This window comes from Mustela nivalis, assembly GCF_964662115.1.
Source record: "Mustela nivalis genome assembly, chromosome: 1".
In the NCBI taxonomy this organism is placed as follows: domain Eukaryota; kingdom Metazoa; phylum Chordata; class Mammalia; order Carnivora; family Mustelidae; genus Mustela; species Mustela nivalis.
Genome location: NC_139020.1, coordinates 118,481,745 through 118,494,128, shown reverse-complemented (window position 1 = coordinate 118,494,128; position 12,384 = coordinate 118,481,745). Strand labels below are relative to the sequence as shown.

Here is a 12,384-nt window from a genome sequence, read left to right as displayed (position 1 = left end):
GTTGCTTTCAGGCTAAGCAGAGTTGAGTCCTTGTTTGTTCTGCAAAGCCTCAAATACTGCGCCTGGGCCACCCCTGTGATCTGATAGGTCCCAACCCACTAACTGAAAATCCTCAGATTATAGCCTATGGGAGTCCCCTAGTGACTCTGTGTTCAACATATGCCCTTCAGGAAACCAACAGCCCGAAGGCTGGGGCCATGTGTGGTGGGAGGGCAGTGTGCCATAGCCTGTCTGTGGCTTGGATGAGGCTCAGAGGCTATGGCATTAGAGTTCTGTTTAGTTTTTTGGTTGGTTGGTTTGTTTTTTCCACTTTGGAACTACTATGTCTATTTCAATAGTATGCATAAGACACAGTGTAGGTGCTCAAATCAATTATATATCACCCTGCCTAGACTGGATTTCTGCCTAGAAGACATATGGCATACGGCACATTTTCATTTTCTCCCCCCCCCTTTTTTTTTATTATGTAAGTTTCAGGCATACCAGTTATAATTTGACTTCTGCATATACAGCAAAGTGATCACCCCCAAAAGGCTAGCTACCATCCATCACCCCACAGTGGACCCCCTTCATCCACGCCCAAGCCCCTTTCCCCTCTGGTAACCACTGAACTGTTCTCTGTACCTAGGAGTTTGCTTTTTTTTGCCTTTTTTTTAAAGATTTTTATTTATTTGCAGAGAGAGAACACAAGTAGGCAGAGTGGCAGGCAGAGGGATGGGGAGAAGCAGGCTCTCTGCTGAGCAGGGAGCCCGATGCAGGGCTGGATCCCAGGACCCTGAGATCATGACGTGAGCCGAAGGCAGCCGCTTTAACTGACTGAGCCATTCAGGTGCCCCTACTTTTGTTTTCTTTTTAGATTCCACATGGAAGTAAAGTTAAGTTTTTTCTTCTTTTACCTCTGATTTATTTCATTTAGCATAATGCCCTCAAAGTCTATCCATGTTGTTGCAGGGGGCAAGAGTTCATTCTTCTTTATAGCTGAGTAGTATTCTGTTGTACATATATCCCAGATTTCTTTATCCATTCATCCATTGATGGTTATATAAGTTGTTTCCATATCTTGGCTATTGTAAATAATGCTGAACTAAATGTGGAGGTCCATATAGCTTTTCAAATTAATGTTTCTGTATTCTTCAGGTAAATACCCAATAGTGAAACAGCTGGGTCATATGGTAGTTCTAGTCTTAATTTTTGGAGGGATCTCCATACTGTTTTTCATAGTGGCTGCACCAATTTACGTTCCCACCAACATTGTACAAGTCTTCTTTTTTCTCCACATCTTTGCCAACACTTGTTATTTCTTATCTTTTTTTTTTTTTTTTTTAAGATTTTACTTATTTATTGGATGGACAGATCTCAAGTAGGCTGAGAGGCAGGCCGAAAGAGCGAGGGAGAAGCAGGCTCCCTGCTGAGCAGAGAGCCTGATGTGGGGCTCAATCCCAGGACCCTGGGATCATGACCTGAGCTGAAGGCAGAGGTTTTAACCCACTGAGCCACCCAGGCGCCCCTGCCTTTTCATTTTGATGATGGTTTCCTTCAGTGTACAGAAGCTTTTTAGTTTGAAGTAGTCCCATTTGTATATTTTTGCTTTTATTTTCCTAACCTTTGGAGTCTGTGCCACAAACACGTAGCTAAGATTCATGTCAGGGAGTTTACTGCCTACATTTTCTTCTGAGAATTTTATAGTTTCAGGTCTTGTGTTCAAGTATCTAATCCACCTGGAGTTAATTTTTATGTATGGGGTAAGATAGCGGTCTAGTAGTTTCATTCTTTTGCATGTGGCTGTCCAGTTTTCTCAACACCATTTATTAAAGGGCCTGTTGTTTCTCTTTTATATGATCTTGACTCCTTCATTATCAATTAATTATCTATGTATGTGTGGGTTTATCTCTGAACTCTCAATTCTTTTCCTTTGATCTGTGTATCTGTTTTTATCCCAGTACCATATTGTTTTGATTATTATATCTTTGCAGTATAGTTTGAAATCAGGGAGCATGATCCTGCTAGCTTTGTTGTTCTTTCGTATGTTTTGACTATTTGGGATCTTTTGCAGCTCATAAATATTTGAGAATTATTTGTTCTAGTTCTCTGAAATATGCCATTGGAATTCTGATAGGGTTGGCATTGAAATCTATAGTTTGCTTTGGGTAGTATAGACATGTTAACAATATTAATTCTTCTAATCTATGAGTGTGGAATATCTTTTCATTTATTTGTGCCATCTTCACTTTCTTTTGTCAATGTCTTATAGTCTTCAGTATATGTACAGGTCTTTTACCTCCTTGGTTAAGTTTATTCTTAGATATATTATTCTTTTTGATGCAATTTTAAATGTGATTGTTTTCTTTATTTCTCTTTCTGATAGTCTGTTATTAGTGTATGGAAATGCCACAGATTTCTGTAGATTGATTTTGTATCCTATGACTTTACTGAATTTACTTATTACTTCTAACAGTTTTGGGTGGAGTTTTTAGGGTATTCTATATATAGTATCATATCATCTGCAAATAGTGACAGTTTTACTTCTTCCTTTCTGATTTGGATGCCTTTCATTTCTTTTTCTTGCCGAATTACTGTGGCTAAGATTTCCAATAATGTGTTGAATAAAAGTGGCAAGAGTGGGCATATTTGTCTTGTTCTTGATCTTTGAGGAATAGCTTTTAGCTTTTTCCTGTTGAGTATGATGTTAGCTATGGGTTTGTTGTATATAGCCTTTATTATGTTGAGATATGTTTTCTTTATACCCACTTTGTTGAAGGTTTTTATCATAAACAGAAGTTGAATTTTACTGAGTGCTTTTTCTTTATCTGTTGGGATGATCTTATGATTTTTATCCTTCATTTTGTTGACATGGTGTATCATGTTGATTGATTTGCAGGTATTGAACTATCCTTGCATCCCTGGAGTAAATCTCACTTGATTGTGTTGTGTGATCTTTTTAATGTTGAATTTGGTTTGCTAATATTTTGTTGAGGATTTTTACATCTGTGTTCATCAAGGATATCAGCCTATAATTTTCCCTTTTTTCTGGTGTCCTTCTCTGGTTTTGGAATCAGAATAATTTTGGCTTTATAAAATGTGTTTGGTATTCCCCTCCTCTTTAATTTTTTTGGAAGAGTTTGAGAAGAATAGGTATTAAATCTTTAAATGTTTGGAAGATTCATTAGTGAAGCCATCTGGTCCTGGACTTTTGTTTGTTGACAGGTTTTTGATTACTGATTCAGTCTCATTGCTAGTAATTGGTCTATTCAGGTTGGTTTTCTGTTTCTTACTGATTTAGTCTTACAAGATTTTATGTTTCTTTTTTTAAAATATTTTATTTATTTATTTGACAGAGAGAGAGATCACAAGAAGGCAGAGTAGCTGGCAGAGAGAGAGAGGGGGGAAGCAGGCTCCCTGCTGAGCAGAGAGCCTGATGCGGGGCTTGATCCCAGGACCCTGGGATCATGACCTGAGCTGAAGGCACAGGCTTAACCCACTGAGCCACCCAGGTGCCCTGAAGATTGTGTTTCTAAGAATTTATGTATTTCTTCTAGATTGTCCAGTTTGTTGGTGACCAATCATTCATACTAGTCTCTTATGATCCTTTGTATTTCTGTGATGTGAGTCGTAACTTCTCATTTCAGGTCTGTTTACTCTTGAAAGCCTGTCTTAAATCCCCTTTCTTGAGAAGTTATTTGAGCAGAGACTCCTCCCATTTCCACCTGAGGGATCATGCCTCTCTGGATGGCTGTCCTTCTAGGAGGATCTGGTGGTTCTCCCTGACTTGGACCTATGGTTTATTCACCATGACAATAGCCTTTCTGCTACCCCTGTTGATTGCCAGGTATCCCTCTAACCCATCCTCTTCTCAGAAACCTTGCTTGCCTATAGAAGGGAGATCCTGGTGTCTTGTTAGAGCTGTCTCTGCTCAGAATGATCTGCACTTTAACCCTGGGTCATTCTCTTCATTAATGTTCACTGGTTGGCTTACCCCCGTTTTGTTTCTCCTTGGAGGGACATTATTAATGGCCCAGCTGCCAGTTGCCCCAGGAATTGTCCTGCCTACCCAGCCCTTGGGGACAGGGCCTCATATGGTTCATCTCAGAACACTTCAGAGCTCAAGGCATTGGTTAAATGAGACTAAAGCTGAGTGCATATCGGTACATAGTACGTGTCACAAGGCAGGAACATGGTACAGTTGTGTGGGTTTCAGGATAATGATACTAGTAGACCACTTAAAAGAGTAGCTCCCTAGCAGTTTGTATTAGAATATGCGAGCCATCTCTCCCTAGCCCTTCCCCAGGCTGTCTGGCAGTGGGCCCATCCTTCTCACCACAGCAGGCAGAGAAGCAAGCATAGTTATTATGGAATGGAAAGCTGGGGTAGGAGAAGTTAGACCCCTTGTTGGGGTCACAGAGCAATCAGCATTTGGGGAAGGAGGGAGAAAACTGGGAGCTGTTAAGTTCGGTTCTTGGAGGGTTCAGATTGGACAGCCTCCTGGGTCTCAGGTAACCCCAGGACTCTTTTTTGTGGTTGTTTTGATCGAAACAAACTTGTGCTTTTATTATACTAGTCCACTCAAGCCTTCATGGCTTCATAATTCAGCTTATTGCTGGAAACACCAGTTCCCTAAGTGGGAAGACTTTTAGGACTCTGATCCTTTGATCATGTTTGGGGTGAATGAACCTTAAGGTATTGGGAGGCTCTACTTGTGACAAGGAATCCAGGTCCTCAGGACCTACTGCTTATTCAGTGAATGTTTGTTGACTGAATTAGTGAGCAAATAAAAGAGTGACTACTATAACTTTGGGGATTTGAGAGTGACAGTTAGTCTTATTTCTTCCCCTGCCTCTCAGTTGAATCCATTGAGAGATAAATTCAGATAGGGATCACAGTCCCATCTCTATTTTTGGTGAGGTTAAATTGGAAACTGGCTGGCTTGGAGCTTCCTATTACTCTTCCTATCACCTCTTCACCTCACTAACTTCTTCTTCCAGAACTGCTGAGCTCCACCCACAGGGAGTTGGGAGGGCGTGGAGTTGGGAGGTTGTGGCAGAGGGTAAGGTCACTGCCGCTCCAGAGGGTCAGAGCTGGACGAGAGACGCCACCCCTCTGGGGACAGTTCATAAATTAGGCTCCTGACAGATGAACATGGTCCAGGGGGTGTCTGACTCTCACCCCCTCATCCAGTCACCAGGTAAAGAGTGGGTGAAAGCAAGTGCCCCCCACCCCCATTCGTTTTCCCTCCCAAGAGTGACAGCCTCTGTCCACTGTGGAGGAGTGTCCCCCCACCCTCTGAAATTACTCTGCTTCCCTGCCCCCCACAGATGTAGCGGGAACATACATTTAGGTCTTGTGTTCACAGTGCTGCCCCTGCTGAGTGTCAGGCACTATCCTTAAACCTGCGGGACAGGTACTGTCCCCACTCCACAGATGGCAAAGCTAAGGCTCAGACCACATGGCCAGCCTTTCAGAGGCAGCAAATAGCCAAGGGGAGGCACAGGCCTGTATCTCCTACTCTCTCAGAGCCGAGCTTCTTACTCTTCTGTGTGGCCTGTTGTCCCTACTGTGTGGCCTGTTGTCCCTACTGTGTGGCATCCAGCATGGGGCACGGGCACCTGGCCGAGGCACCCTTGTTGTCCCTGTGTCCAGCCTCTGTGCTGTCCCACAGTGGGAACAGTGTCCCCTGCAAATGTCATGTTCCTTTCTTCATGACACTTGTGGGGGTGGTGCTATGTAGGCTGCTGCTCTCATGTCTCCTAAGGGCAGAAGCGGTGGGCTTGTGCTGCGTGCTGGCCTGGCAACAGCTCCTGCTCTCCTGAGTCTCCCGGCGTTCTAAGCCTGAACTAATGGCATGAGCCTGAGCCCACGCTTCATATGCTGGCATGTGTCCAGTGTGTGTCCATCGGTCTGCCAGGCCGGCATGTTAGGGAGAGACTGTGGGCACTTGGGGGACTCCATGTCAGAATAGCCTGTGTTACATGTGGTCCAGTAGAATTGGTGCTGGGGAGGTTCCTGAGGCCCTGGGGGTAGCTTGGACCTGCTCACAGTTCTGCAGTGTCTGTGTGTGGTCCAGTGGGGAAGAGCACCTCTCTGATCAGTATCACTCTGCCTGAGGTCTGCTGCGTGTTAGCTAACATGGATTAGAGCTTGTCGGCCTGCTGCCGCATGGCCCTGTCCCTACAGTGTCATGTTGAGATGAGATCTAGCCTGACATGGGGTTCTAGGCAGCTTTGGTGTCTGCGGCCTTTAGGTTGCATCTCAAAGCCTTTTTGCAGCAGAGCGGCTGTCAGAAAGAGGAACAGCCTGTCATGTCAGAATTCCTTATGTCTGAAGAAACCTGCGCTCATGTCCTGTGGGACTCAGTGCCGAAATGTGGACTGCTCCGACTGATGCAGGGTGGGGCGAGCTTCTAAATCAAGGTCACTCGGAAGTAGTCGTGGATCTTTGGAGCCTGACTCTCTGGGCCCTGTGTCCCCCAAGTCTTGGGGGACCTTCAGTGTCCTGGGAGAAGAGTGTGGCCATGGTAGACCACAGAACCCCACAGAAGACTGAGCTGACCTCATAGGATTGTCCGATGTCAGAGCTGGAGGGGCCCTGAGGTTGTGTGCTTCAGCCCTCATTTGCCAGAAGGAGGCATCGGCCAGAGAGGACAGGTGACCTGTCCAGGGCCATGCAGTGCATGATGGGAAGATGGGCACTCAGGTGCACCAATCCTGACCTGGTGCTCCACTCACTGTCCAGCTATTCTTGTGGGTGGAAGGAAAAGGGCTGTGGAAATCCAAAGCTTTTTCGTCTCGGTGGCTGGACCACTTTCTTCCTGATGGCATGTGGTTCATGTTCATTCCTAGCCCCTGACTAGGCAGTGAAGGGAGGCTGTTAGCTGAGCTTTCCTGTCTCCATTCTGGTTCCTAGAATTCCTGGTGAACTCCTGATCAGCCCTAAATTATTCCCTGCTTTGCCCTTCTCCAGCCATGTTATTTTTGCTTAGGCCCATGTTTGATGAGGGACTGCTGGGCTGTATCCTATTTTATGCCATCGAGACTGTAAGCTCTTTGGAGAGCCGGGCCTCTGCCTCCCGTTCTTTCTGTGTTCCCAGGCCCTGGGGTGGCCCTGCCCTTCTGCAGGCTGGGTGAATGTAGCCGGAGGTCAGCCTGGGGTGAGGGGGAGCAGGGCGAGGGCAGGGGACAGGGGCCTGGTACCTGGTGTAACGGCATCTGCTTTCTCTCCCACCCGTGACCAGGGTGCAGCATGTGCAAGAGGATGATGCCACATTTCCAGAAGGCTGCCACCCAGCTGCGAGGCGACTTTGTAAGTGAGGCCCATGGGCCTGGCAGGGCTGGCTGGCTCACCCGGAAAGTTGTGGGAGGAGGGCTTCAGGGCAGGGGGAGGGGGAGGGCGGGTTTGAAAATTGTGAGCCCACCCCCTCCTGCTACTGCCCCTGTTCCCTGAGCCTGTGACCCAGACCTGTCCTTGATGGATGGTAAGAACTCTGCAGAGTTGCTGAGACTGGGAGAATCTGGTGCCTGTCCTACCAAGACCAGTAACACAATAGCCAGGAAACCAGCAAGAAGCACAGGTGGAATTGCTGGGTGACGAGGGGCCATTAGCAGACCATCAGGGCTCCAGAATGATGGGGGCTAGGTGCCAAGGTGGACTGAGGCTCTTGGTGCTGGGTAGCCCAGTGGTAAAGAAAGGGGTGTAGTAACCAGTGGTGGGCCCAAAGTATAAGCGGGTTCAGGGACAGTTCCCTGCCAGGCTTGCCAAGGCTCTGGCTCCCATGCTGTGGGATGACCATGGAACTGACAGCAGGAAGAAATAGTCCAGACAGGAAGCTGGAGATCTAAGCTTACGGGCGCTCTCTGAAGGAGAGGGTGCAGAATGTGAAGGGATGGGAATCCGACAGGAGGCAGGGTTGTCTTGGGGTTGCCCACCTTTCAGGAATAGGATGGGGAAGAGGAGTCACTGAGGAAACGGTCCTTAAGAAGGAAGAGCAGCCAGGATGGTGCAGGAAGGGCAGGGAAGCCGGACAGTCAGAGCTCACTAAGCTGAGGACCCCTCGCTGATGGTCCTGGTCATCTCTGTGTGGCCCCCACCTGCTTACCTTGTCTCTTTTCTACCATATGGTCTGGTCAGTTTTGCATATATCCTGAGCCACAGAGATTTGGGGTTTTGTTTTGTTTTTGTTTCTGTTAGTGGCAGCAGAAAGAGCTGCTGGCTCCTCCAAGGAGCATGGAAAAATTCATACAAGTCTTGTGAAAGGTTGTAGGGAGGCGAGCCATCATGACGGAGCCAGCCAGAGTCCCATGAAGGGAGTTCTGAGGTCTTAAATCTGAATCATGATATTTACAGATCAAATTAAGTTGGTGATTAGTTCAAAGTCAATTTAAAAAGTTGACATGGCAGCACCTGGGCATAGTGACAGCCCTGCCAGCCAGTCTGGCTACAGGATTGGGTTGCAGAGAACTGGTGCTTTCTCGCTTGACCTCATTTTGGGGCGACACCAAGGTCCTGCTTGTTTCTCACTAATGAATGAGATGTTTGGCCTTGGGGCACAGATACATCACTTGGGGGGAAGTTTCACTTTGCATTTTGGGACCTCAGTAGATAGCATATTTCACGATTATTTCGCCTGGAGAAAAGACTTAATTACCTAGTGTTCTGCCTGCCCACACATACCCTTAGAAAAGTCCTTGACTCTACTTCTTGGCTCTGTGGTGTTGGGGAAGTCAAACAACTCTAGCTCCAGTCAAATCACAAATGCCTCGCCAGCTCCATCAGAGCAGGTGAGGTCCTGGGGCCAGTCTTATGCAACATCTGGAAGATTCTCAGCTGATGGTGCATCTCCCTGCTGAGCTCAGTGTTCTTCCCAACCCCTCCTGTGCTCCCACAGAGCTTGTCCCTGCCATGCATGGCCGGGTCTGCTCATCTTCGCTTTTATTCCAGATCACATTCACCCGTTGATACTAATTATGATTTTCTCAATGTAGTGTGAGCTTCTTGAACACTAGGGCTCTGTTTGGTTTGTGTCTAGTTCTTCAGCACAAGCACAGGGCCAAGCTCAGAGTGGTGCCCCGTATGTGTTAATGAATGAATGAATGAGTGTGTGGCTTATCACTCCTGGGGACATTGTATTTTAAGCTCTGCATTTATATAAAAACTGATGTTCCCCCTTTTTAATATTTTATTTACTTATTTATTTGAGAGAGAGAGTGGAGGGAGGGGCATAGAGAGAGAGACTCTCAAGCAGACCCTGCACGTGGTCCCACGACCCTGAGGTCATAATTTGATCCAAAACCAAGATCTGGATGCTCAACTGACTGAGCCATCCAAGTGCCCTGATGTTCCTCCTTTTTAAGGGAATTCAGAGCATCAGTTATTAAGGACAGAGACAAAGTGGGACGAATGTTTGTGGGATGAGGGCTTTCCCATTAGCCTTGGGCTCATATGAGGCTCTTTCTCAAGATTAGCCTTGAAGATTACTTGTTTTAAGGATATTTGCTTCTAAAAAAATGAAACAAACAAACAAAAAAACCCCAACAAGCAGTGTATGCTTCTCCTGCCTGGGCCCAGGTCCAGAAACATGAAAGTGACCCTTCCAGTTCCCTAGAGAACATTACAGAAAATCCAGTGGGATTGTCCGGGTGCCTGGAGAGCCTGACTGATCAAGCCCAGCTTTGGCCAGGTGTTAGTTACGTTGGCGTAAGGCATCTGTGTTGTGTGAGTTCATTCATTGCCTCGCTTCTGTGTCTTTTTGCTTGGGGTACGTTTATACAAAACATTTCTTAGGAGAGCACCTTCAGAAAATTCTCGGCCTTTCCCAGCTCCATAACTGGGGAAAGATGTGGCCGCACACACAGCCCACTGCAGGAAGCTCCTGGAGGCAGGGGCTCATGGTACAGCCATAGCTCCCCAGAAAGAGGGCGACCAGAAGCATGATGCCTTAGTGTCCTCACATAAGGGCAGAGATGGATGGTAGGCCCCTGAAATCAAACACTTGCCCCCTCACCACTGCTGCAAGCAAGCTGGACTAGCACCTCCAATCTTTGTCTCCTTCATCTGTGAACCCTTTCGGTCAAGCCGTGTCTGTGGCAAGGGTCAGAAACCTTCCTCCTCTACAGATTTCTTGGGGCATATTCAACTTGATGATGTCTTTAAGATGGAAGCCAGGCCAGGTCAGCGATGCTCATCAGCCATTGCCATTTTCCAGACTCAGATCTGCCTCTCTTTGGCTGTCATTAACATCTGCTGACTCATCGGTGTCTGTCCTGTGTACTGCTGCTAATTGACATCCTCGTCAGCAGCCGTGATGCTCCCCCTCTGAGCAACTTTCAGAGCCTCTCCCCATCTGCCTCCTCTTCCCAGCTTTGCTAGTTACTGAGGTCCACACTGAATCTTTGGTTAACCTTGGCTGTGAGGGCTGTCTAGGTACAAACACCATGACAGGCGTCGTCATGGTGACAGACTGGGGCAGATCAGACTCTGGTGCTTGCTCTTACTACCCAGCTAGGCGATCTTGGGCAAATAGCCTTGGAGTCTCTGTTTCCCCATCTGTAAAATGGGGATAATGATGCAAACCCCGTCTACCTCACTAGGCTGTTGTGAAGAGCGAATGGCTGGCATGTGGAAACAGTTCTGTAACCTACAGATAATTCACAGATGCACACGACTGACTCCCTCCACTGCCCTATGCTTACTGTTCCTCCCACTCAATAAATGAGGGTGCTCCCAAGCTTCCTCTTTTCAGCCTCTTTTCTTTTTAGCATGGTGGAGCAAGGGCTCAGCATTGTGTTCCTTGTTGTGATGGCCTCTCCCTCAGTGATTTTATCTACGTTCACAGTTTCAACAAAATGTAGCTCCATGGAGCCTGAGTCCCTAAGGTCCACGACTGTGTATCAGACTCCCTGCTTGACATCTTGGTCTGAATTTTTCTCCTTTATGTCCCAAATGCAGGATGTCTAAAACAAAATTCCATGTCTTCCCACCCAACAGACCGCCAGCTTGCTTTCATGACTCTTCTCAAGTACCCCAGGCTCCTCTGCCAACATGCCTTTTTGCTGGGGCCTCTTCATACATCTCTCTCCCTCATGTCCTCTGTCCTCTCTCTGCCCACCAGCCTGGGTCAGGCTTGGTTAGCTCACACAGGGTGATTGCCAGGGACTGCTGATTTCTCTCTCTGACCCGTGACTTGCCCCTTACACCGTGACCTGTTTATATTTAAAAAAGAAAATGGGGGCAGTGGGTTCCTCGGTGGCGCAGTCAGTTGAGCATCCAGCTCTTGGTTTCGGCTCAGGTCGTGATCCCAGGGTCCTGGGATCGAGCCCTGCTCAGTGGGGAGTCTGCTGTTCCCTCTCCTCTGCCCCTCCCCCCACTTGTGCTCTCTCTGTCTCTCTCTCTCAAAATAAATTAAATCTTAGAAAAAAGCAAAATGCAGCTGGAAAAGCCTCCAGCACCCCCTGAATAAAGTCCTGGTTTCTTAGGCATTAAAGCCTTTTCCAGAGTGAGCTCAGCAGTGAACCTGTCACCCTTCTCTTTCTGCCCCCTTCTGTGTCTTACAGTCCTGTTAAACCAGCATATTCCCTGTTTCTTGGCCTGCGTCTTGTTTTGTCTCACTTCCATGTCTGTGGAAGTCTTACCCTTCTCTGAGCACCAGCTCCATGAAGCTTCCATCTTGTTCCTGTCGGATTGTGAGGCACAAGCTCGTGTGGTTCTAGGTCAGGACTTGTGACCTTAATTTTTAAGCTGAGACCAGCTTTTGCCTCATTTGGCTTTATGGACTCCAGAAAGTGTTTGTACATAGTTTTTCAAAAAATATTTGTCTCGGGGCACCTGGGTGGTACAATCAGGTAAGCATCTGACTTCAGCTTAATTCATAATCTCGGGGTCCAGGGATCAGAGCCCTGAATCAGGCTCCTTGCTCAGCAGGGAGTCTGCTTCTCCCTCTGCCTGCCACTCTCCCTGCTTTGTGTGCTGTCTCTCTCTCTGTCAAATAAATAGATAAAATCATTAAGAAACATTTACCTAGGGATGCCTGGGTGGCTCAGTTGGTTAAGCAGCTGCCTTCGGCTCAGGTCATGATCCCAGCATCCTGGGATCGAGTCCCACATCGGGCTCCTTGCTCCACAGGGAGCCTGCTTCTCCCTCTGACTCTGCCTTCCACTCTGTCTGCCTGTGCTCGCTCTCGCTCGCTCTCTCTCTGACAAATAAGTAAATAAAAATCTTTAAAAAAAAAAAAAAAGAAACATTTACCTAGTTAATAAGTATCCCCAAGAGGCACAAGAGTACTAAAAAAAAAAAACCTCAGAGAATTAAAAGTTCATCACAAGCAAAGGTGGTTTGGAAAGGCTGCACAGGAAGGTGGAATTTGATTTACCTTCAAGGATGAATCAATTTTTGGTAGAA

General features: G+C 47.0%; 1 protein-coding gene across 2 annotated transcripts in view; it reads left to right on the top strand.

Moving 5' to 3' along the window:
• Positions 1-12,384, top strand: part of PDIA5 (protein disulfide isomerase family A member 5) — a 96,723-nt gene that overhangs the window by 42,719 nt on the left and 41,620 nt on the right. For both annotated transcript variants that reach the window (XR_014316111.1, XM_082747460.1), the window contains exon 8: positions 7,226-7,293. Coding sequence is in view for 1 of the 2 variants with exons in the window: in XM_082747460.1 (XP_082603586.1) it covers positions 7,226-7,293 (68 nt within the window). In the remaining variant the exon portion in view is untranslated. The remainder of the gene's footprint in view (positions 1-7,225; positions 7,294-12,384) is intronic.